General features: G+C 39.5%; 1 protein-coding gene across 8 annotated transcripts in view; it reads right to left on the bottom strand.

Annotated features, from left to right (window-relative positions):
- Fancm (FA complementation group M) overlaps window positions 1-25652 on the bottom strand; it is a 70563-nt gene that overhangs the window by 7955 nt on the left and 36956 nt on the right. For 5 of the 8 annotated variants that reach the window (XM_045154573.1, XM_045154575.1, XM_045154579.1 and 2 more), the window contains 9 exons: window positions 23860-24017; window positions 22563-22718; window positions 17899-19747; window positions 14071-14159; window positions 13898-13960; window positions 10768-10896; window positions 9818-9971; window positions 5042-5148; window positions 1831-2385 (listed from right to left, as the gene is read on the bottom strand). In XM_045154573.1, coding sequence (XP_045010508.1) covers window positions 1831-2385; window positions 5042-5148; window positions 9818-9971; window positions 10768-10896; window positions 13898-13960; window positions 14071-14159; window positions 17899-19747; window positions 22563-22718; window positions 23860-24017 — 3260 coding nt within the window. The remainder of the gene's footprint in view (window positions 1-1830; window positions 2386-5041; window positions 5149-9817; window positions 9972-10767; window positions 10897-13897; window positions 13961-14070; window positions 14160-17898; window positions 19748-22562; window positions 22719-23859; window positions 24018-25652) is intronic. The other 3 variants (XM_045154576.1, XM_045154574.1, XM_012947799.2) reach the window with 3 other exon arrangements.

Raw genomic sequence — 25652 nt, 5'->3', positions numbered from 1 at the left:
AGGAGCATTAGAAGTTCAAGGTCATCCACTGCTACACCAGGCCAGCATGAGCTATCTGAGACTCTGTCCCCCACCCCCCCAAAAAAGAAAGAAAGCCAGGTGTGGTGCTGCATGCCTTTAATCCCAGCACTTGGGAGGCAGAGGTAGGAGGATTGCTGTGAGCATGAGGCCACTCTGATACTACATAGTGAATTCCAGGTCAGTCTGGGCTAGAGCAAGACCCTACCTCGAAAAACCAAACAAGAAAAAAGAAAAACTGAGAAACTAGATAATTTAAAAAGTGTCTCTAGCCGGGCAGGTGGTGCACGCCTTTAATCCCAGCATTCGGGAGGCAAAGGTAGGAGGATTGCTGTGAGTTCAAGGCCACCCTGAGACTACATAGTGAATTCCAGGTCAGCCTGAGCTAAAGTGAAACCCTTCCTCGAAAAACAAAAACAAAAAAGTGTCTCTAGCTGTAAGCAAATCTAAATTATTGCATGCTGTTATTATAGCAGTGATGGACTTGAACCGAGCCCCTACAGCTCCTAAATAACTTGTGTGTGTGTGTGTGTGTGTGTGTGTGTGTGTTGCGCTGTTCTGTATTTTCTTTTCTTCTTATTTTAGTAACAGCATGATGATGAAAACTGTACTTCTTTGCAACAATCTGAAAAGAAACATACAAGAAAAAAAAGTCCTATTTACAAGTCTCTTCTGAGGAAAAGTTGATGTAGAAACAAGTTCTGAGCACAAATTTCTTTTGCTGTCACCTTACAAGAAGCCTACTTTTAGTGGCTGAGAATGTAGCTTAGAGTGATGGTTCAGAATTTCTGAGCCCCTATGGTTCATCCTCAGGACTCCATAGGCTGGGCATGGTGATACATGCCTAGAATGATTGCATTCAGGAGGCTGAAGCAGAAGGGCTGCTGCAAGGCTGGGCTACAGAGTGAGAAGGTGTCTCCAAAAAAGATGGGGAGGAGATGAGATGGCTCAGAGGTTAACAGCACCTGCTGAGAAAGCACGAGAACCTGAGATGAGAGGATTGAGACCACTGGAGTTAAACAGTTCATCATGGCCATGCACATCTGTAACCAAGTGCTGTGAGGGGTAGAGATCTGAGAATCAGTGGGGCTTCCTGACAGAAACAACAGCTCTGGGCTGAGTGAGAGACTTTATCTCAAGGAAACAAGTGAATGAACAAAAAGGACATCTGATGTTCTCGAACAGCATGTGTTGTATAAGGCATGTGCATCTGCACACACACACACACACACACACACACACACACACACACGCACAAAGGCATACAGTACACAATCACATCACACACCATACACACACACTCTCTCTCTCTCACACACATGTGCACATGCATGCACAGGCATATAAAAAAAACAAATCAAAGCCCAAGTATCCTATGCACTGCCTATGTAATACAATGCAGTGTTTTCTTTTTCTATTGCTTGTTTTGAGATGGTATCATTGTAGTACTGGCTGGTCTCAAAATCTATATAGATGACTGACCTTTACTTCCTTGTCTTTTCGCCTCAATTTGCCAAGAGCTGGGATTACAGGGGTGTACTATACGTGGCAAATGTACTGTTTTCTTGCTTGAGTTTTTTTTCTTCAAAAACCAAACCCTTTTGGAAAATGATAGCATTCTTCTTTTCTTTTCTTTTTTCTTTTCAGTTTTTAGATAGGGTCTCACTCTAGCCAAGGCTGACCTGGAATTCACTATGTAGTCTCAGGGTGGCCTCAAACTTGTAGTGATCCTCCTACCTCTGCCTCCCAAGTATGGGGATTAAAGGCAAGTACTACCACGCCTGTCATATTTTTCTTTAGTTTGACACATACCTTCAACTGAACTGGATGTTTCCCATGCTCTTCCTGTGATGAGACACTAGGGCATAGTGGTGAGGTGGACTTGCTCTCATTATGGACCAGAGGCTTGAAGTTCAAGACCATGACTGCATCTGTGAAATCCAGTGCTGTCTCTGGTCTCTGCTGAGGTGGCCGACTTACCACTGGATTAGAAAGGGCCATGGGCTGCAGTGAGTACCCAGCAGGCACGAAATTCAAATGCTGGTCCTTGTCAACAGTGTTAGGGCTAACCTTAGCACTGGCTTCTCTTCTCTCATTTATTGTGTCTTCCTCCTCACTTGAGTCATCATCTGGTAACATGATTCTGGATAATTTCTTTTTTGAATGTCTACAGTTTTGTTTTGTCTTCATTTGTTTTAGCTTTACTGCATGCCGGGTTTTATATCTTACACTGTCATTTGGGAAGCAATCTTCAGTTAAGTTAAAATCAACAAAAAGGTCTTCCTCACTTGATTGGCTTTTGAAAGACTCTTCCTCATCATCAACACAAAAACTGTCTTCTAAATAGGTTTGATCTTGTACTGGAATCTGAAATAAAGACATAGGAATTTAAATTTATTCCATATAATCAGCCTGAATTCTTTTTTTTTTTTTCTTTATTTTCTTTTTGGTTTTTCAAGGTAGGGTCTCTCAAGGTGGCCTCCAACTCACAATGATCCTCTTCTTTGCCTCCTGAGTGCTGGGATTAAAGGCGTGCACCACCACACCTGGCTTAAATTTTTTAAAATTTATTTGAGGGAGGGGAGGAGAGAGAGAAAGAGACAGAATGGGAATACTAGGGCTTCTAGCCACTGCAATTAACTACAGAGGCATGTGCTACCTTGTGCATCTGGGAACAGAACCTGGGTCCTTAGGCTTTACAGGCAAGTGCCTTAACCACTAAGCCTTCTGTCCAGTCCCAGCCTGAATTCTTTGAAGCATTATTGTTTACTTTATTTATTTTACTAAATTATCCATACATCCAACCAACATATCTGAAAACTTTCTGGATAGAGAAAAATGGGGACTTGTATAAAGAAAAAGAGTTACTGAGCACCTTTAATCCCAGCACTTGGGAGGCAGAGGTAGGAGGATCACAGTGAGTTCAAGGCCACCCTGAGACTATAGAGTGAATTTCAGGTCAGCCTGAGCTATAGTGAGACCCTACCTCAAAAAACCAAAACAAAAACAAAACAAATAAACAACCCCCCCAAACAAAACAGAACAATAACAATAATAACAACAACAAAACCCTCAGGTAAAAGTTAACTTTTAGCCAGGCATGGTAGCACATGTCTTTAATCCCAGCACTCAGGAGCAGAGGTAGGAGGTACACTGTGAGTTCGAGGTCAGCATGGGCTGGAAGTGAGATGCTACCTTGAAAAGTTAAAAAAAAAAAAAAAAAAGATCTGGGTATGGTGGTGCACGCCTTTAATCCCAGCACTCGGGAGGCAGAGGTAGGAGGATCGCCGTGAGTTCAAGGCCACCCTGAGACTACATAGTGAATTCCAGGTCAGCCTGGGTTAGAGCAAAACCCTACCTCGAAAAAAAAAAAAAAAATTAAGTGCTATGCAATAACGTCAATTACAAAGCTATGACTAGCCATGCTGTCAAGCTGAACATGCAGATACAGAAAATATAAACCGTAAATTAAGGTCATCTAGTAAGCATGAGGACATGTGCCTATTACCTACTTAGAAGGCGGAGGTAGAAATATCATTCAAGTTCATAAGGTCCAGACCAGCATGGGGACCGAGGACAATAGTAGAGAGTTTGTCTAGTAATGCAAGTCAATGGGTTCAACTGCTAGTACCTCTCTAAATAAGTAAATAACCAGCAGGAGTAACACAGTGATACTTTATTCAAAACCCAAAAACAGGGCTGGAGAGATGGCTCAGTAGGTAAAGCTGCTTCTTCAAAACCTGCCAGTCTGGGTTCAGTTCTCCAGGATCCACATAAAGCCCAATGCACAAGTGGCACATACATCTGGAGTTTGTTCAAGTAATGTGATTAAAATGGTAAATATCACATAGAACTGTGAGTTAGAGGCCAGCTTCTTACACAGACCTGCAGTGGGGGGTCTCCCACTTGTGTTTGTTCAGACTTTTGAAAGTGAGAAATATCCTAAGTATGCCATAATCCTTCTGTAGTTTACAAACTTAAAAATACTCAGGTTCTGGGTTGGAGAGATGGCTTAGTGGTTAAGGCATTTGCCTATGAAGCCTAAGGACCCAGGTTCAATTCCACAGTACTCATGTAAGCCAGTTGCACAAGGTGGCACATGCATATGGAGTTCATTTATAGTGACTAGAGGCCCTGGCAACCTATTCTCTATCTCTCTCTCTCTCAAATAAATACATAAAATAAAAATTAATACTTAGGTTCAAGCCAGGCACACACCTTCAATCCCAGCACTTGGAAAGCAGAGGTAGGAAGATCACTGAGTCCAAGGCCAGCCTGAGACTACAGAGTGAGTTCTAGGTAAGCCTGGGCTACTATGAGACCCTACCTCAAAAAAATGAATGAATAAATAAATAAAATAGAACAATAACAAGCAAAGATCATCTATAATTTTTAGAATAAAATATCTTATGATAAAGATTTTTAAAGAAATGTGACAGATGAGAATTAAAAACTTATCAAACATTAAATTCTACTAATTTTCTTTTTTTTTTTTTTTTTTTTTTTTTTTTTTGAGGTAGGGTCTCACTCTAGCTCAGGCTGACCTGGAATTTACTCTGTAATCTTAGAGTAGCCTCGAACTCTCAGCGATCCTTCTACCTCTGCCTCCCGAGTGCTGGGATTAAAGGCGTGCGCCACCACGCCCAGCACAAATTCTACTCATTTTCTTTAAGCATTTGTTTAGCTGGAAAAAGTTTCCCTAGTAAATTGCAATTAACTCAGTTTTTGAAAGTGGATAAGTTAGTGCTAAGGAACATTTAGCTTACCTTTCTAACTTAGAACAAAAATTATTCAAGGCAGATGTGATAGTCCATTTTGGAAACAAAATGGAGGTTTCATTAATAATGTATTTTAACATCACCATCAGGAAATTAAATTCTCCACTATTATAGTATTTGTTTGCTTAGAAGCAGGTCTCACGGTAGCCCAGGCTGACTTGGAACTTACTCTGTAGCTCAGGCTCACCTCAAACTCCAAGTGAGACACCATTCCCAGCTTCTATTATTATTTCTATAGTGCATACCTGTGAGAAAATGTTAACATTATTATGGTTCCGATGGACCATTTTGTACTTATTGCTCATCAGTGGACTGTGTAAAGACTTCATGTAAATAGCTTTCATTTCAGAATCTGTGTTAAGACAAAAATTTAAGGTAAAACAGCAAAATTACTCAAATGAACATTTTCATTTAACTTTTACCTATATCATTTTATATGGAAAGAAACATTATGAAAAAGTTTAATACACAAGATTCTTACATATACAAAGATGACTAAAAATAGTTATTAAAAATGCAGTCAGAAAGCCAGGTGTGGTGGTGCACACCTTTAATCCCAGCAATCAGAAGGCAGAGGTAGGAGGATTGTTGTGAGTATGAGGCCAGCTTGGGACTCCAGAGTGAGTTCCAGGTCAGCCTGGGCTAGACTGAGGCCCTACCTCAAAAAAACAAAAGTAAATAAATAGAAGAAATTCAGTCAAGCAGAATAAAACATGCACTGGAAAATAAAATTATGACACAGCAATTTTCAGTTACCTTACAAACCCAAGCCTTTAAGCCTATCACTTTTAAATGATACATGAAAATAACATGAGAATTGAAATATACTGTTTAAGAAAGCTTTGCAACCTTGCACTGTGAATGCACTACATCTAAAATGAAGACTCACATGTCTAATCTCCATGCAATGGCCCCATCTCCTTTCTGATATCAGAAAACAGCACCTTCCCTCATCCATTCTGTTAATCTTGCTCACCGATTTCATCACAAATCCTGTCAGTGTGACATATCTAGGATCGAGCTCTCACCCGCCTCAGCACTCTCTTTATAAAAGTTATCCAATTCTTTGGATCACTGCTGCTGCCTTCTAGCTGGTCTTGTACTTGCACTGCTCTGCGGCCATTCTCGTACAGAAGCTGGAGGGATCACTATGACTGGCTGCAGACTCTCCTGACTGCCCTTCCCTCTGCTTCCCTCCCCTTGAGTCACAGTGATATTCCTTGAACAGAGTAGCTTCGGGGCCTTAAACTAGCTGTTAGCTCTGAATCTTCTAAAAGATGTTATTGAAAAGTCTACAAATCTACTCCCGTTATTAAGTTTAGTGCATAAAACCTTGTTCTTCAAATCATGTAAATATCAAGGATATAGTAGGGAGAATTCTATTATTATTATTATTATTCTAATTAATGGGACTTGGGAAATCTTTAGAACATACCGTGACTCTGGCTGGTAAATCCCAAGCCCAGAATTGGGTCCCCCACCCTGGCCCTGCCACACACACACACTGAGCTGTTGGCCAGGCAGACCCATAAAGTTCCCAAAACAATGTAGGCCATTGCCAAAACACTTGATGACCTGTCAGAACTAAAAGTAAAGACCTTATTGCCAAAGACACCACAGGATGTGGTCACAAGATATTGGAATACCTACCATTCTGGAACCAAAAGGGAAAGTAGCTCCCTCCTGGCTAGCCCTCATAGTGCTAGAGAGTACTATGGGAGCTGCTGGAAGAAAACTGTTACCAACAGCATGAATAAGCAGGGGATCCTGCAGATTATGGAATAAACCAGCTAAACCAGAAGCACACATTTGTGTAACAGTGGTACACAGACTTTGTAGGTAACCAACTATTCTCTAATTGGACACAGGCCCATTCAGTGGGAGAGAACTCTCATCTGGTACTGCAAACCAAGTCAGAATCCCAGGGTCAGGAAACTCACAGACTTCAGAGAGATGCCTCAGTGCTCTAAGGAGAACAGTGAGTCTGTACAGCAAAAGTCTCTCAAATAATTCTGCATACCCCCTTTAACCCAAGCTGCTCTCACTCTTGGTTGGAGAATCTGTTTTATATTACAGATGACAGTATGACAAGATAGCCAACTGCCTACCACAAGACTTGCCACCTCTACCACATCTTCTGGGGCCCAGGAGAAATTGCAGAGGAAGTGAGGACATGAGTACTGCTCTCACTGCTAGCCTAACAACCAACTTCAGAGTGATGGTGACAGACCCTGTGGTCAATCAAAACCCATCAAAGCAGAAATCCAGAGGCTACAGAGAACTCAACACTAAATCAGACTACCAACAGGCCTACCACGGCTCAGGAAACATTGTGGAAAAGAGGACAGAAAGACTGTAAGAGTCAAAGAGTGGACAGGAATACCTTGAGGCATGGTTCCCCCACTACCCCACAGGGATGGACTAAGGCCTTCATGATCCCACAGTGAATATCATAACCCCAGTGAGGAGAGCCCCAGAGAAAGGGAAGCAGGGGCCAGGGTATAAGAATATAACCTGTACACACACACACACACACACACACACACACACACACACACACACACACAGATCCACAAAAGACCAGAATACTGATAAGCCAATCAGAATAGCTCTCACTTCTAGTAAATGCCAATTACCTGCTATAAATGCATTGTACACACTTAATACTGAATACATACTAAAGAACTTGAACATAATTACTTGAACATGCTATTTTCTGAAAGCAGATCTCCCTTAACCCTTTTAGTAAGTTTAGCTTTTTCAGTTGGTTTTACTAGTTTTTAATACTTATTATTTCAGAGAGAGAATGGGCATGCTAGGGCTTCTTGCCATTGCAAATGAACTCTAGCAACATGTACCATCTGGCTTTACATGGGTACTGGGGAATCAAATCCATACTGCCAAGTTTTGCAAGCAAATGATTTTTAACTGCTGAGCCATCTCTCCATCCCTCAGCTGGTTTGAGTAATTCACACTGCTAAATGACTACTTCTAGTCACTGATGAAATGAGGGCCACTTCTAATCATCTTATTTACAACGGCAACTGTACCACCATGAATGGAGATGCATGCCTGCAATCACAGCACTTAGGAGCTGAGGTCTGAGGCTCTCAAATTTGAGGTCAGCCTAGGCTACAAAGCAAGTCCCCATCACAAAAAAACTAAACTAGCTGGGTGTGGTGATGCATGCCTTACTCCCAGCACTCCAGAGGCAGAGAGGTAGGAGGACGGCTGTGAGTTCAAGGCCACTCTGAGACTACATAGTGAATTACAGGTCAGCTGGGCTCTGGAGCAAGACACTACCTCAAAAGACCAGAAAAAAAAAAAAAAATTAAAATGGGAACTTGCCCATATCAATGCCTCCAACCTCAGCAAATCGAAACCCTAGTTTACATTCTTCACTTTAAGTTTTTGAAACAACTTTTATTTTATTAGGTTTAGAGAGATTGCTTTTCTGTTTGTTTTTTCTTTTTGGTTTTTTTTTCTGAGGTAGGGTCTCTTTTTGGTCCAATGATCCTCCTACCTCAGCCTCCCAAGTGCTGGGATGAAAAGTGTGTACCACCATGCCTGGCTTTATTATAAATTTTTAACCTTACAGTCTCTACGTCCTTTAGCTCTTATGTATTATATGGAATGCCCACCTCCTTCCATTTGAGTATAAGTTCTACATGGAAGAGTTCTTATCCATTGCTTCTCTAGCATATCCTTCTCCAATCCCCTACATTGCCAGGCAAAAGGTAGGTCCCGAAGCACTTGTCAAATATCTGGAGATATTTATTAAACTTAGCATAAGTCTATAAACAAGAAACTCTGAAACAGCTGGGCATGGTGGTGCATGCCTTTAATCGCAGCACTTGGGAGGCTGAGGTAGAAGAACACTGTGAGTTGAGGCCAGCCTGAGACTACATAGTGAATTCCAGGTCATTCTGAGCTACAGAGATACTCTACCTCAAAACAACAACAACAACAAAAAAAAGGGGACTTGAGCCAGGTGTGGTGGCGCACGCCTTTAATCCCAGCACTTGGGAGGCAGAGGTAGGAGGATCACTGTGAGTTCGAGGCCACCCTGAGACTCCTTAGTGAATTCCAGGTCAGCCTGGGCTAGAGTGAGACCCTACCTCAAAAAACAAATAAATAAATAAATAAATAAAAATAAAAATGAAAAAAGGGGGCTTGATAAAATAAAGAAAGCTTTAGAGAATTTAAATGAACGTGGCCAGCAAACAAATGTTTTTTGTTTCTTTGTTTTGGTTAGGTTTTGGTTCTTCAAGGCAGGGTCTTGCTCTAGCTCAGGCTGACCTGGAATTCTCTATGTAGTCTCAGGGTGGCCTCAAACTCATAGCATTCCTCCAACCAACCTCTGCCTCCTAAATATTGCAATCAAAAGTATGCACTAGCACATCCAGCCCAAATAAATGTTTTTTTTTATGCATATGGAATTTGCTTCTTTAAAGTCAACTTTCTAAAAATATTCTCATGCTGGAGGGCTCAGAGGTTAAAGGAACTTGCTTGCAAAGCCTGAAATGACTGGGTTTGATTCCCCAGTACCCGTGTAATCCAGATGCACAAGTGAACCATGAGCCATGAGTATGGAGTTCATTTCCAGTACCAGGAGGGTCCTGACATGCTCATCTACTCACCCTCTCTCTCCTAAATAAATAAATATTTAAAAAGATATTCTCTAGATACAACAGAGAATGAAGGGGAAAAAAAGTCAACTTTCTTAGAATAAAGATTAAAATACTTCGGGCTGGAGAGATGACTCAGTGGTTAAGGTGCTTGCCTACAAAGCCTACAAAGACCCGAGTTCAGTTCCCCAGTGCCCAAGTAAAGCCAGAATCACAAAATGGCACATACGTCTAGAGTTCCTGTGCAGTAGCAAGAGGCCCTGGTGCATCCATATTCTCTATTTGTCTTTGCCTTTTTCTTTCTCTTACTCTCAAATAAACTAATAACTTTTTAAATATTTAAAGAAGACATCATACACTCTGAAAAAAAATTAAAAGTATCATAATACTTACCATTTACAGCCTGTGAAAGTTCAGTTTTATCATTTAAGAATTCAAGTAAGGAGGAATCTTGTTCATTTTCTGACTCATTTTCATCTGATGAAATACATTCAGCGTCTTCTTCAGAAAGTTCTGCTTCATTGTCTAAAAATTTCCTAGCTATATGCTAAGAAAAATTAGAAAACATGAAGGTAACCTGAGAAATAATTTTCTTTTGTGATTTTAGTTCTAATAAATGGATTTAAAATTTGTCCATGGGCTGAAGCGATGGCTTAGCAGTTCAGGCAACTGTTAGCAAAACCAAAGGACCCAGGTTCAATTCCCCAGGGCCCATACAAAGCCCGATATACAAGGAGGCCACAAGTCTGGAGTTTGTTTGCAATGGCTAGAGGCCCTGGTGTGCCCATTTTCTTCCTATACATATATCTCTTTCTCAAATAAATAAATAAATAAAATATTTAATTTGTTTTTTTTTTTTGTTTTGTTTTGTTTTTCAAGGTAGGGTCTCACTCTAACCCAGGCTGACCTGGAATTCACTCGGTATTCTCAGGGTGGTCACAAACTCATGGCGATCCTTCTACCTCTGCCTTCCAAGTGCTGGAAATGTGTGCCATCATGCCTGACCTATTGTGGAATTTTTGTTTAAATACACACACACACGACATACATAGCATGAATACATACACATATGTACAAAACACATAAATGCACATATAACAACATTAAAGAGACTAAAGATAATTACCTGAGCCGGGCGTGGTGGTGCATGCCTTTAATCCCAGCACTCGGGAGGCAGAGGCAGGAGGATCACCGTGAGTTCGAGGCCACCCTGAGACTCCATAGTGAATTCCAGGTCAGCCTGGGCTAGAGTGAGACCCTACCTTGAAACACCAAAAAAAAAAAAAAAAAAAAAAAAAAAAATATATATATATATATATATATATATATATATATATAATTACCTGTAGGTAACTTTGTCTTCTTTGGGCTCTGAAGCCTCTTCTGGCCTTCCTGTTATAATCCTTGAAGTCTTCTAACTTTAAACATGGTCCATGAAATTTCTCACTCTCATCACTGGATGATAACTCTGACTACAAAATTTCAACAAAATTCTTACATAAAGAAAAAAACTGGATTGTTTTATCTTATTGATTTTATCATGGGGCATTGCTTTAATTTTCTATTTAGATTTGTGAATATTCTGAGAAAAATAAAATTGCTATCACAATGCAGAGCAGTAGAGCTGCCAAATTAGATGACACAGCAATATTAGTATATGTATTTACTCAATTTAGTATTATATCAATTATGTAGTTTTTAATATTTTTATTTATTTGCATGTGTGTGTTTGTGTGTGCACACCTGGGCCTCTTGATGCTGCAAACAGACTTCAGATACAATCGCCTCTTTCTGGATTTTGCTTTGTACAGATGGTGGGGAATTGAACCTGGGCAAATAGGCATTGCAAGCAAGTATCTTTTGACCTTTTTATTTTCCAAAGAAGAAATTTCTTTATTACATTTTATTTTTATTTATGTATTTTAGAGAGAGAAAAAGAAGCAAACAGAAAAAGACCGAATGGGCACACCAGAGCCTCCAGCCACTGCAAACAAACAGACACATGTGCTACCTTGTGCATCTGGCTTACGTAGGTTCTGGGGAATTGAACTTGGGTCCTTTGTCTTCTCAGGCAAGCACCTTAACCACTAAGCCATCTCTCCAGCCCAGAAAGCAAGCACCTTTAACCACTGAGCAAACTCCCCAGCCCCAATATCAAATATATTTGAAAAAATTTCATTTAAACAGTGTTTCCTTTAAGTTCTCAAGGACTTCACAAAAAATAACATCTGTCCAAACATACAGGAAACATTTTAAATTATGAAACTAATAAAACAGTAAAAAATTTGACTAAGACCTATGACAACAACATGAAGTCAGCCAAAACAACACACATCATCAAATTTCAATTAACAGGAGTTAACTGTAGTCTAAGACAGTATGATCACTAGTTTCAATTTTAATTCAATTCTGATAATGCAGAAGTCATTTAGTTAAGGAAGCAAGTTAAAACAATTTTTTTTTCTTTAAAAATTTATTTATTTGAGAGAGGGAGAGGCAGGGAGGGAGAGGGAGGCAGAGAGAATGGGCACACCAGGGCCTCTGGCCACTGCAAATGAGCTCCAGAAGCATGCACCACCTGTGTACCCGGCTTTACCTGGGGACTGGGGAATTGACCCTGGGTCCTTTGGCTTTCCTGGCAAGTGCCTTAACTGCTAAGCCAACTCTCCAGCCCAAAAGCAGTTTTTCTGGTGAAGTCTTAGATGAATACATTAGGTTAATAGGGACTGGTTGCATTTTAAATTAACTGCATCTAAATTATGCTGGATTAGTTCGGCATGGTGGCGCATACCTTTAATCCCAGCACTTGAGAGGCAGAGGTAGGATCACCATGAGTTCAAGGCCACCCTGAGTCTACATAGCGAACTCTTCATCAGCCTGGGCTAGAGTGAGACCCTACTGCAAAATAAATAAATAAATAATCAGAAAGCTAAAATAAATACAATAAAAACTGGGACTGGAGAGATGGCTTAGCAGTTAAGGTGGTTGCCTGCATAAGTGTAAGGACCCAGATTCAATTCCCCAGTACCCAAGTAAGCCAGAGGCACAGGGTGGCATATGTGTCTAGAGTTTGTTTGCAGTGGCTGGGGGCCTTGGAACTCCCATTCTCTCTCCTCTCTCAAGTAAATAAATATTTTTAAAATATACATATATATTATAAAAAATAAAAACTGAATAGAATTTATCCCTTGTCTTCTTTAAACTTGAGACCAATTTGCTAAACAGTCCAACCCACAAAGCAGGTCACTGTGGAGTTCTTCTTTTCCTTTCTTTAAAATATTTTTTTTACTTATTAGCAGGAGAACGAATGGGCATGCTAGGGCCACTAGCCACTGCAAACAAACTCCAGACTCGCATGCTACCATATGCATCTGGCTTATGTGGGTTCTGGGGAGTTGAACCTAGGTCCTTAGGCTTTTCAAGCAAGCACCTTAACTGCTAAGCCATCTTTCCAGTCTCCCTCCCTCCCTCCTTCCCTTCCTTCCTTCCTTACTATTAATATTTTATTTTATTACTGATTTAAGGGAGGCAGAGAGAGAGAGAAAATGGGCATGTCAGGGCCTCCAACCACCGCAAATGAACTCCAGACGCATGTACCACTTTGTGTCTGGCTTATGTAGGTACTGGGGAAGCAAACCTGGGTCCTTAGGCTTCATAGGCAAGCAACTTAACTGCTCAACCATCCCTCCAGCTCCCTTTCCTTCTTTCAATCCACTCAGTGATCAAATAAAACAGCAAGGACTGGACTTGGCCTGGATTCTTCCCCAGTTACATTTCTAGGAACTGTTCTGCTTTTTACTGTAGTGACAGAGAGAAACTGTTTCCCACCTTTGGGTCACTATTTAAGTTGTTCATTCTGTTAACAATGCCTTCTCTTCTCCCTTCCCTTCCCTTCCTAATAGCCGCAGATGATTTTAACTAAGGTATTTCTTCTCAAGAAGCCAATCAGAACTCCTAATATCCAGGTTAACAGCTTATTTTTTTCTTATTCATCTTAATTTTCCATTACCTATTTTCTTTTCTATTGCTTCTATGACAGGTGACTCAGGACAGGCTCGGGATATATTCATGACAGCTATTCACCATGTAACTTTAAGATCAAATATAATCCCATTTTTCTATTCACACATCTTTCTTCTAATATTTATCCTAAAAGAATTTAAAGATGCTAAGGAAATAACTCTGTTGGTAAAGCCCTTGAAAGCCTGAGAACCTGAGTTCAATCCCCAGTACCTATGTAAACATATCAGGCACAGTGGCACATGCTTACAACCTCACTGCTGAGGAGGTGGGGACAGTGCCAGCCCATTAGTCTAGCCCAAATAGTGAGCTTTAGGCTAATGAGAGATCTTGTCTTAAAGAAGGCAGATAACATACATGAGAGGCACCCAAGGTTGTCTGCTGGCCTCCACGCACAAATAAATTATTTTAAAGACAATTTGGATTATTATACAGTATATGTTATTTACTTACTCTAAGCACCCTGGACTTTTTTACAACCTTAATAGGTGAATCAACTTCACTGTTTTTCTGATCCTAGATAAGATAAATACATAAACACTTTAAGTGAAATATAGCTAACTCTTTAAAGGAAAAAAAAAAAACAATCATTGTGATTATATTGCTGTGATTAAGGAATGACTTACCTCAGGAGATTTCAGAACATTTCCTCTAGGTTTCTTAGTTTTTCTTAGGAAAATCTCATCTTCACTTTCATTACTGAATATATGTTCATCTATAATCATTAAAAAAATGACTCTGGTCAATAGATTAAAAAATTTTATAAATATTTTTACTTATTTGCAAGGAGAGAGAGGGAGGGAGGGAGAGAGAAGAGGGGTGCTAGGACCCCTAGTTGCTGTAAATGGATTCCAGTTGCATGTACCACTTTGTGCATCTGGCTTTAAATGGGTACTGGGGAATTGAATCTGGGTCATTTTCAGGGAAGTGCCTTAACCATTGAGCCACTTCTCCATTTCTCCAGTCCCACAAAAAATTATTTTATTAATAGCTGCAATAGAAAATATTTCTGCAAAACTTAGAAGGCAGAGGTAGGAGGATCATTGTGAGTTCTAGACCAGCCTCAAACTACAGAGTTCCAGGTCAGCATGGGCTAAAGTGAGACCCTACCTCAAAACAACAACAAAAAGATCCAGAAAATATTTCTGACAATCTCAATATTTATTTACTTTTCTTTATAAGGTCACCAGAATTTTGGGCAAAAAATTCAGCATGGGAAGAGAGAAAAAGAGAGGAAGATAAAGTACAATATCCTTTACTTACAAATTATATATATGTATATGTGTGTGTGTGTGTGTGTGTGTGTGTGTGTGTATGTATATGTGTGTGTGTGTGTATATATATATATATATATATATATATATATATATATATATATATATATATATATATATATATATATGTAGGGTCTCTCTAGCCCACGCTGACCTAGAACTCACCTTGTAGTTCCAGGCTGGCCTAGAACTCATAGAGATCCTCCAACCTCTGCCTCCCAAGTGCTAGGATTAAAGGTATAAACCACCATGTTTGGCTCAAATGCATATTTAAATCAGGTTCAATGTTAAAAATTATGGTGGCACAAGCCTTTAATCCCAGCACTGGGGAAGAAGAGGTAGGAGGATCACCATGAGTTCAAGCCACCTTCAGACTACATATTGAAATCCATCAGCCTGAGCTAGAGTGAGACCCACCTCATAAAACAGCAAAAAATAAATAAAATAAAATATAGGGCTGGAGAGATGGCTTCCTGGTTAAGACGCTTGCCTGCATGCATCTGGAATTTGCAATGGCTAGAGGCCCTGGCATGCCTATTCCCTCTATCTGCCCCCCCATAAATAAATTTAAATATAAAGAGGGAACAAAATATAATTTTATTATTTCATGTTTCTAGATCTAAATCATGAAATATAGGCTATTCATATATTACAAGGTTTATTTTGATCTTTGTGCGTATATATACACACGTTTGTATACAAGCACAAAATAAAATTTGGTAATTTGGTCACCAATATCTACAACTACATATTGGGGATAGGACAATGCTGGTGACAAAACACTTAGGCTACCAATTAGAGAATGCACTTCCCATCTGAGCGCAGTCTCTGGCACAAAATAAAGCAAAATATCCAAGCCCTGGTGATGATTAATCTCACTTGATTACATCTAGCATCACATAGGAGACAAATCCCTGGGTATGTCTGTGAGGGAGTTTGTAGATGCACCCAAACACAGGGCAGCACCATCACATAGGCTTGAATTTAGGACTGAAGACAGAGACAGAGCTGTGTGTAGCATTCACTGTTTTCTACCCCTCATGATAGACTGCATCCCCCTAAACAGTAAGATGAAATAAATCCTTCCTTAAGTTACTTTTGTCATGTATTTGTCACAGCATGTAGAAAAGTATCTAACATAGCCCTCATTTATGAAATCAAGCAATTCATACTTTCAGGTACTTTCCCCAGTTTCATAAATTTTGATTAAGGATCCATTTTTTATTTTATCTTATTTTAAAAAGAGAAGAGAGAAAGGCAGATAAAGAGGGAGAGAATAGGCATGACAGGGCTTCTAGCCATTGCAATGTGTGCCACCTTGTGTGTTTGGCTTTACATGGGTACTGGGGAACCAGACCTGGGCCCTTTGGCTATGCCAGCAAGCACCGTAACTGCTAAGCCATCTCTGCAGTCTAAAAATACATTTCCGCGTCTTTACAAAACCTTGTATAAAATCTTTGTGGTGGTTTTAAGCTATGTCCACAAACCCTTAAGATTCTCCTCCCTAGTGAATCACAATTCCTTCCCTTTTGAGTGTAGACCACACTCAATGATTTGTTTGTGATAAATATAATGAAGAACAGGGGGCTGTTTGTGAGTGAAAGTCATAAAAGGCATTGAGACCTCATTGTGTTTTTCTCTAACATCATTGAACTGGGAAAATCCAGAAGCTATTTTTTTTGTTTGTTTTTTCAATGTGTTATCCAGGCTTGCCTGGAATTCATGGGTTCAAGCATCCTTTTGCCTCAGTCCTGAGTAGATGTAAGTTTTTTAACAGATTCCTTAATATATGACAAATCTTTTGATAGGACAAACTTTTCAAGAATTTTCTCAAAGTTAGGATGACACATCATGAGGAAAAGCATCTTTCAACCATAATACCTATAGGTTCAAGGAAATATATGAATAAATTTACATATTAAAACAACATCAGGGCTGGAGAGATGGCTTAGCTGCTGAAGTACTTCTCTGTGAAGCTAAGGACCCAGGTTTGATTGCCACATGAGCCAGATGCACAAGATGGCACATGTGTCTGGAGTTTGTTTGCAGTGACTAGTGCACCCATTCTCTCTATCTGCCCCCCCCATAAATAAATGAATAAATAAACAAATAAAATATTTAAAACTTAAAAAAAAAACATGATACTAGCTTTGTAGCTCAGGCTGACCTCGGATTATAAATGTGTACTGCCACAATACTCAGCACTTATCTCCAATTATCTAGTCTCTCTAAAATTTTAAAGTTAGATCATAGCAATTCAGAGATTTCTCTTGACTTTGTGGTCTAGTCTTAGTCTTCTAAATATGATGTTATTTTTCAAATATTTTTGTTAAGCAAGTACTTCAAACAGTCCCAAAATGCTTTAATTACTTTGTTTATCATCATCATCATCACTATTGATTTTTCTGAGGTAGGGTCTCAGTATAGGCCAGGATGACCTGGAACTCATTCTATAGCTCCAGGCTGGCCTCTAACTCACAGAGATCCTCCTACCTCTGCTTCCTGAGCGCTAAGATTAAAGATGTGTGCAATGTCTGGCTTGTTTCATTTAATGTTCAAATTTTTCTTTGTTGTTTTCAATATATTTAGGTTGCAAATATTCTTGAGGAGCCCCTTCCAATCTATTCTAACACTTTATCATCCTCTGAAGCATCCTCTGAACAGTCAACATTGTTCACTTGATAATTACTTCTGTGTTTTCCTGACACCTTTCAAATGTCTGACACATGATTATGTTTTATAACCAAGTAAGGCCTACTTATATATTTTTGAATACTTTGCACTAAATAGCATAATACATTCCCAGGGCATGAGATAAAAATCTGCTGTCAGAAGAGGGCCCAGTGTGGTGGTGCATCTTTTAATCCCAGCACTGGGGAGGCAAAAGTAGGAAATGGCTATGAGTTCAAGGCCACCCTTGGACTACATAGTGAATTCCAGGTCAGCCTGGGCTAGAATGAGACAAACAAACACAACACAACAAAACAAAAACAGAAGAGGGGCTATTAGAAATAAGGTGTTCTGTAGAAGTGGGGTGTAGGACAAAAGAAGGTAAGGGAGGAGATTAAGATCAAACTTGATTATACTCATGTATGAAAACTATCAGTAAACAAGTTTTTAAGATTAACCAGAATTATCATCCTAGAACAAGTCAATGGTTTTATAAAGATGGAACCTTACCTTCAGTAGAACGGTGGGATTGATGCAGACAGACTTGATCACTGCTTTTGGCCTTTTTTAGAGAAAATTCTAAATCATCAAAAGTTGAATTCAAAGTTTCTCTATTAGAATCTGGGGTCTTAACCATTTCTTCTCTTATCTTAGAACACAAGTTTAATGTGTGTGATGCAGACTGTGGTGTACACATCACCTTTTCCTTTACTGCCAAGGAAAACTGAGGCAATTCAAGTACTTGGCTGTCCGCTGCTCTCGGTGGAAAACGTGAATGATGTGTACAGTGCTTATCTTCTTGGGATGAGAAAGGCATAGCTCCACTTATGAACTGCTCAACGCAATCTCGTGAAATGGAACGTGCACCCTTTATCTGCTTAATATCTGAATGTCTTCCAGACAGATCCCCCACCTGTTTGCTGGTATTTGTATTTGCATGCCCCATGCTTTCATCATCAGAATCTGAGCTACAAAACCCTAAATCAAAGGTAACGGAAAATAAATCCCTAGAGCTATCAAAGGCATAGTCATTGCTCTTCAATTTTTCATGTCCATCTTCCAAACCTTCACATGACTTCGAATGATTAAAATCAGAGATGACTTGCTCTTCAGGTTCAGAATTAACATTGGACAAAAGCTCATCAGAAATTAAGAACTGAGAGACGGGAGCCTCTTCACTCTCAAGAATTTTATGTGACATAAACCAAGATTTGCAATTACCATTAAAGGGAGAAAGGCTCACATCACTGATTTCATTATCATCTTCAAATAATAGTAAACTCCCATCCTGATCAGTGTGCAATACTGGGAGGTCATTATTACCTTCATGGGTTTTATTCTCAGCTAAATTCTTTGCAGGGTCTATATATATTTGAGCAGAACTGTTAGATACTAAATGTTTATATCTACTATTATTAGCTACCTCAGCCCCAGACTTGTCACCAAAGCAGGACTCATCAGAAATCTTCTCATTGGCTGTATCAGAATGACAACTTTTTTCAAAAGGATGATTATTATGTCTAAATGAGCCCAAGTCTAAATTTTGTTGTGAAATCATAGTTGAATGTGACAATAAACAGGTGGGTTTATAATTTTGTACCTGTTCTGTGTAAGGCAGGCAGTGCAAATTCTCAAGTCCCAAACCCTTAGTCGTAATTTCACATTCCAAGTCTGAGAGTGCACCGAGAGGAGGGGGAGAATGGGATAAAAATCTCTCTACATTCGCTAATACTTCTTTTGTCAATGAAGGGCAATTAGAAAATTGTTCATTTGTTTGAGCTATACAGAGCTCTTCAAATTCAAGAAACAAATTTAATGAAATTGATTTCTCATCACTGAAACTATTATAACCAGAATCTACAGAATTTCCAGCAAATAAACCCAATTTGTCTGTAACAGGACACTCTGTAAGCATCATATCTGGACAATTAGAGGCATTGTCATTGGTCGCACATGTGGTGGCACCTACACCAGTATTTGATGCCCTTCCTTCATGTGACAGGTCTGCCTGCAAACCAGCTTCCACAGAATTCCTGTCAGTATCTAAAGAATCCACATCGTCATTAATTTCCTTATTAAGTTGGTCTTTTCTCATTTCTTTAGAAGCTTTTCTCTTTAGAGAAATAATTTTAGTCAGCTTGGGATGAGTTTGTTTAAAATTTTCATCACATTCTTCATCAGATTTTATCACTGAGAATAAACTGCCTCGATTTATATCCTGCATAAATGAAGATTTTTTGTGAGTAATACTGGGGTCATTGGAAAGATTACAATATTCATTCTGGGGAGCACTAAATGTGGAGATAACATCTTCCATTTTTAAGTAAGGCTTCAGTTCCAATTCATAGCTGCATTCATCCTAGAAACAAGAGACATGAAGAGGTCACAGGAAAACAAAAGAACACTAATTCTCAGAAATGAGTTTCAATCTACAGTAAAAATCTTTTCAAAAACTATCTTATTTAAACTATTTTGTTTTAAATCTTAAAAACTCTGACAAGGGCTGGAGAGATGGCTTAGTGATTAAGGTGTTTGCCTGCAAGGCCAAAGGATCCCGGTTTGATTCTCCAAGACCCATGTAAGCCAGGTGTACAAGGGGTGTATGCATCTGAAGTTAGTTTACAGTGGCTACAGGCCCTGGTGCACCCATTCTCTCTCTCTCTCTCTCTCTCTCTCTCTCTCTCTCTCTCTCTCTGCTTCTGTCTCTCACTTGCTCTCTCAAAATGGATAAAAAAAAAAAATCTGACAAATCAAGAAATGCCATTACTGTGGAACTATGGTGTTATCTTTAATCAGTTAATTTTTTTTAAATTTCAGTGCTGAATACACAGAAGAGACAATTCCTTGTTAGTATAGTGCTGACTACCTCCCCGCATGGGAGACTGGCACTTGGTTTTCTCAGGAAGTGGCACAAAAGTATCTGCTAGGCATGGTGGCATACACATTTAATCCCAGCACTCAGGAGGCAGAGGTAGTATGAGCCCTGTAAGCAGGATGCCAGCCTGAGATTACACAGTGAGTTCCAGGTTAGCCTAGGCTAGAGTGACACCCTGCTCGAAAAAAATAAAAAGAAAAGTAACTGTCCAAGGGGTGGGGGAGATGGTTCAGTGGAAAAAGTGCTTGCAGTGCAAATGTGAATGCCTGAGTTTGGATCCCCAGAACCCACAAAAAGGTAGACAATGTAACGATAGTATTTGCAATCTCAACACTCCTGGGACAGAAGAGACAAAGATAGAATTACTTGGAAGTGTATGGGCTAGATAGCCTGTCAAAGAGAGGCCTTGTCTCAAAGGTTAAGTACCAAAAATTGAGGTTAATCTCTGACCTCCACACGTGTGCAGTGACATGTGCATGACATACTCACACATATAAATATGCACACACACACACACACACACACACACACACACACACACACATATCAAAGAGAGAAAAGATGAGCCAGGCGTGGGGGCACATGCCTTTAATCCCAGTACTCAGGAGGCAGAGGTAGGTGGATCGCTGTGAGTTCGAGGCCACCCTGAGACTACATAGTGAATTCCAGGTCAGCCTGGGCTAGAATGAAAACCTACCTCAAAAAAACAAAACAAAAAAAAAAAAATTTAATTTAATTTAAAAAAAAAAGAGAGAGAGAGAGAAAAGAAAAGAAACTGCTCAAGAAATTAATAATTCACTGAAGCACCATCAGGAGATACCAAAGAACCTACATGATAGAGAATATTCCAAGAAATCCTAAAGCAACAAGAATCCTAAATTAGTTATAAATAATTTATATAAATCATTAAACATACTAAAATTATATTGTGATATGATATTTAGATAATATTCTTATAATTAAACTTATTTCTTCTCTCAAGGCAAAACAACTGGTTCCTTATTAAAATCACAAAGAACTTACAAAATAAAATACTCATAGATATAATTGCTTATACTATTTCTTTTTCTAATACTAATTACTTCAAATTAAGAGTATAGGTGGACTTTATGCCACTGCCATGGGTCCCCATGCTAGTCTGGGCCCACCCTCCCAGCACTGCTTTGTGCACCCCCACCTCAGGGAACCCAGATGAATCCTGGGGCTGCACAGCGGGTCTTGGTGCTCTACAGGGAGAATCACGTATTTGTACCACCAGTATAGTGATGTACCTCTTCTGACGTTAGAGTAGATCAAGGACTGAGTTCTGTATGTCTTGAAACTCTATGGCAAGATTGATCCTGAAAAGCTCTTGGTCAATTCTCATTCCCATTTTATGAAACACCTGGGCTTAGACAGTTTGGACCAAGTGGAGATTATTATGTCCATGGAAGATGAGTTTGGGTTTGAAATTCCTGATATACGTGCAGAAAAGTTAATGTGTCTACAGGAAATTGTAAATTCCATTGCAGATAAGAAGGATGTACATTAATAAAGCTATCAGAGCCCCTTCCTCACTGAGAGCACTTAGGTAACACTGGCAAGTATCTGTAAGTGAGAACACATTGTGGCATCATTGCTGACTGATATGAATTCTGGTGGACTTGTATTTAAATTGTCTAAATGTTTTGTCCTTTGGAAAGAAATCTATTATGAAACAAACAAAAAAAAAATGAAGAAGAATATAACAGTTGGGGCTGGAGAGATGGCTTAGTGGTTAAGGTGTGTGCCTGCAAAGCCTAATGATCCAGGATCAATTCCCCAACACCAATGTAAAACCAGACACACAAAATGGCACATGCATCTAAGTTCATTGCAGTGGCTGGAGGCCCTCTCACACACCCATTCTCTTTGTCTCTCTCTGCTTGAAAAAAAAAAAAATCTAACAGCTTAGCCAAGCATGGTAGTGCATGTGTTTAATCTCAGCATTTGGAAGGCAGTGGTAGAAGGATCACTGAGAATTTAAGGCCAGCCTGAGACTACCAAGTAGGTTCTGGGTCAGTGTGGGCTAGAGTGAAACCCTACCTCAAAGAAAAAGAAAACTGTAACAGTTTAGCATTCTAGCTTCATCATATGTCAGAGAAAGTTATAGACTGACAAGCACATGCCTACCAAGGATTCCAGTACTTGGGAGGCTGAAGTAGGAGTGTTTCACAGTAAAGTTTAGCCTGGACTACATTGCAAGACTTTGTCTCCACAAACTGAGAGAGAGATATAGACATACAGACAGACAAAGGTAAAGGTAATAAGTGAGCTCTACCTCTTCATGTCTCATTCCTTCTATCACTTGCATGATGTTTACAAACTGGTGGCATCGATCAGAATGGTCAACCTGATGGGTAGGAAAAGGGTGATCTTGCCATAGTCTCCATTCAGAGAGAGAGAGTTGATGAGCTCCCATGGTTGGCTCTTGAGTCTTAATTAAGAATTTACCCAATGACAAAAAGAGAAAAACAAACATAAAATGAGAAAAGCAGACATATATACTCACTGAAATTTCACAAACTGATTTGAAAGATACAGCAATTAATATGTAGATAATAAGCTTCACTCAAATCATTTGACTTTATTTAGGCACTCTCAACTATAAATCTCAGTGAAATAAAAAGGAAAATAACCTCAAAGTATAAGCATCTTTAAAATCAGTTGCCATGAGTTTCAATTTTATCATAGTCTATTTTTATAGTTCCCATGAGAACAGAAATACATGAGAAAATGTTTGGCTTTGAAACTACTACAGTGTTAGATTTAGACCCTACAATATACAAAGGAGGCAGATTAATTAAAAACTGAATCAAAAGCCATGTGTGATGGCACATGCCTTAAGTCCCAGCACTTAGGAGGTAACAGTATTGCTGTGAGTTTAAGGCCAGTCTGGGACTACAGAGAGAGTGTCAGAACAGCTTGGGCTAGATAGAGTAAGACCCTACCTCAAAATGAATACTGAAACAAACAAACAAACAAACAAACAAACAAAAATATTGAAAAATCCCAAAACACATAAGGGAAATACCCAAGCAAACCATGCCATCCTTCAGGGTAAAATATACAGCCCTGCAAGATTAGAAATGCTTGTGTAGTAAAAAACTATGAAGAAAAAGCATAAGTTATATAAAAATAAATTATACAAAAATGACAAGCCAAGAATATTGGCTCATGCTTATGCTTCCAGCACTCTGGAGGGTAAAGTAGGAGGGTTTCTATGAGTTCAAGACCAACTTAGACTACAGAGTAAGCTGAGTTAGAGTAAAAGACCCTATCTCAAAAAAAAAAAAAAAAACACATAACAAAAATAACTATATATAATAAGAAAATCAGGGCTGGAGCGATTGCTCAGCAGTTAAAGGCACTTGCCTGCCAGCTGATTTCCCAGTGACCCACATAAGGTAGATGCACAAATCAGTATATGCATCTGGAGTTGGTTTGCAGTAGCAAGAGAGCCTGGTACACTCAATTCATTTTATCCTCTCTCCCTCTCCTTCTCGAGAGAAACCTATCTCGAAAAAACAAAAAAAAAATACAAAAAGTAAACAAACAAATAAACAAAATCAACTTACTGTTCTGCTTTCCTCATCTTCTAAAGATGGAAAGTGAACTGGAGGCAATGTTATTTCCTTAATTTTATCACTGTCTCTTAATCTATATAGTCTGTTCCATAATGAAAATTCTTCTTCTGATAAGAACCCATTTTTATTTGAGGAATTTTGCCTTGTTCCTGCAAGTTAAAAACATACTTTAAAGGAGGTTAAAAATATCTGCATGGAGCGGGGTATTAATCCCAGAATTTGAGAGGTACAGGTAGGAGGATTGCTGTGAGTTCAAGGCCACCCTCCGACTATACTGTGAACTTCAGGTCAACCTGGGCTAGAGTAAGACCCTACCTCGAGAAACCAAAACAGCAACAACAAAAATCTGCATGGCAAGCCTAAAATGGTGGCATACATCTTTAATCCCAGCACTCAGGAGGCAGAGGTAGGAAGATCACTGTAAATTCCTGGCCAACCTGGGACTACAGAGTGAATTCCAGGTCAGCCTGGGCTACAGTGAGACCCTACCTCAAAAAAAAAAAAAAAAAAATCTGCATGGCAAAGTATATATATCAACTCAAACTCTACTGACTTAAGTCTATTCACTTCTAATTCTGCTAAAGCATTCATTCCACTTCTGAAAACAGGGTTGGCATACAAACCTACTGTTCGTTACTTCCTGATTTTACAAGTCTCCTCAACATTGTTCACCTCTTTGACGGTACCCTTTTGACTAGGAGCCATGTAGTATTTATCTTTCCATGAAAACCACTTTTTTACTTAGAAGACAAAATTAGGTCAATAAGAAGACAGATTTTTCAACATAAGGAAGAATCCTCTCTATCATACTGGAGAATTCAAGAATAAAGTAAACTCTGATAAAGAAAATAGGGCTGAGTCAGGCGTAGTGGCGCATGCCTTTAATCCTAGCACCCAGAAGGCAGAAGGTAGGAGGATCGCCATGAGTTCAAGGCCACTCTGAAATTACATAGTGAATTCCAGGTCAGCCTGGGCAAGAGTGAAACTCTACCTCAAAAAACAAAAACAAAAACAAAAAAAAAACAAAACAAAGTAAAAGAAGACTGATTGAGATGGGAGGGGTATGATGGAGAATAGAATTTCAAACGGGAAAGTGGGGGGGAGAGGGTATTACCATGGGATATTTTTTATAGTCATGGAAAATGTTAATAAAAATTGAGAAAAAAAAAAGTAAAAGAAAAAAAGAAAGAAAGAAAAGAAAAATAGGGCTGGAGAGATGGCTTAGCAGTTAAGGCATTTGCCAGCAAAGCCAAAGGACCCAGATTGGGTTCCTCAGTACCCTTGTAAAGCCAAATGCACAAGGTGGAACATGTATCTGCGGATCATTTGCAGTGGCCAGAGGACCCGGCAGGCTCATTCACTCTCTCTCTTTCTCTATCTCTCTCAAAATAAACAAATAAATAAAACACAACTTTAATCCCAGCACTTGGGAGGCAGAGGTGGGAGGATTGCTGTGAGTTCTAGGCCGCCCTGAGACTATGTAGTGAATTCCAGGTCAACCTGGGCTACAGCAACACCCTACCTTGAAAAAAACCAAAGCACCTTGCTGTACTGCTCAGGGTAGCTTTTTAAATCCAGGGCTCAGGAATCTTCCTGCCGCCTATATAGCTAAGAATAATGATATAATTTTTATTAACAGCTATTCAAACCGGGCATGGTGGTGCATGCCTTTAATTCCAGCACTGGGGAGGCAGAGGTAGGAGGATCGCCGTGAGTTCAAGGCCACCCTGAGACCACATAGTGAATTCCAGGTCAGCCTGGGCTAAAGTGAAACCCTACCTCAT

The sequence above is a fragment of the Jaculus jaculus genome, chromosome 7 (assembly GCF_020740685.1).
Source record: "Jaculus jaculus isolate mJacJac1 chromosome 7, mJacJac1.mat.Y.cur, whole genome shotgun sequence".
Classification (NCBI taxonomy): domain Eukaryota; kingdom Metazoa; phylum Chordata; class Mammalia; order Rodentia; family Dipodidae; genus Jaculus; species Jaculus jaculus.
Note: the sequence above shows the minus strand (reverse complement) of the source record. Positions and strands in the feature narration are given on the sequence as shown.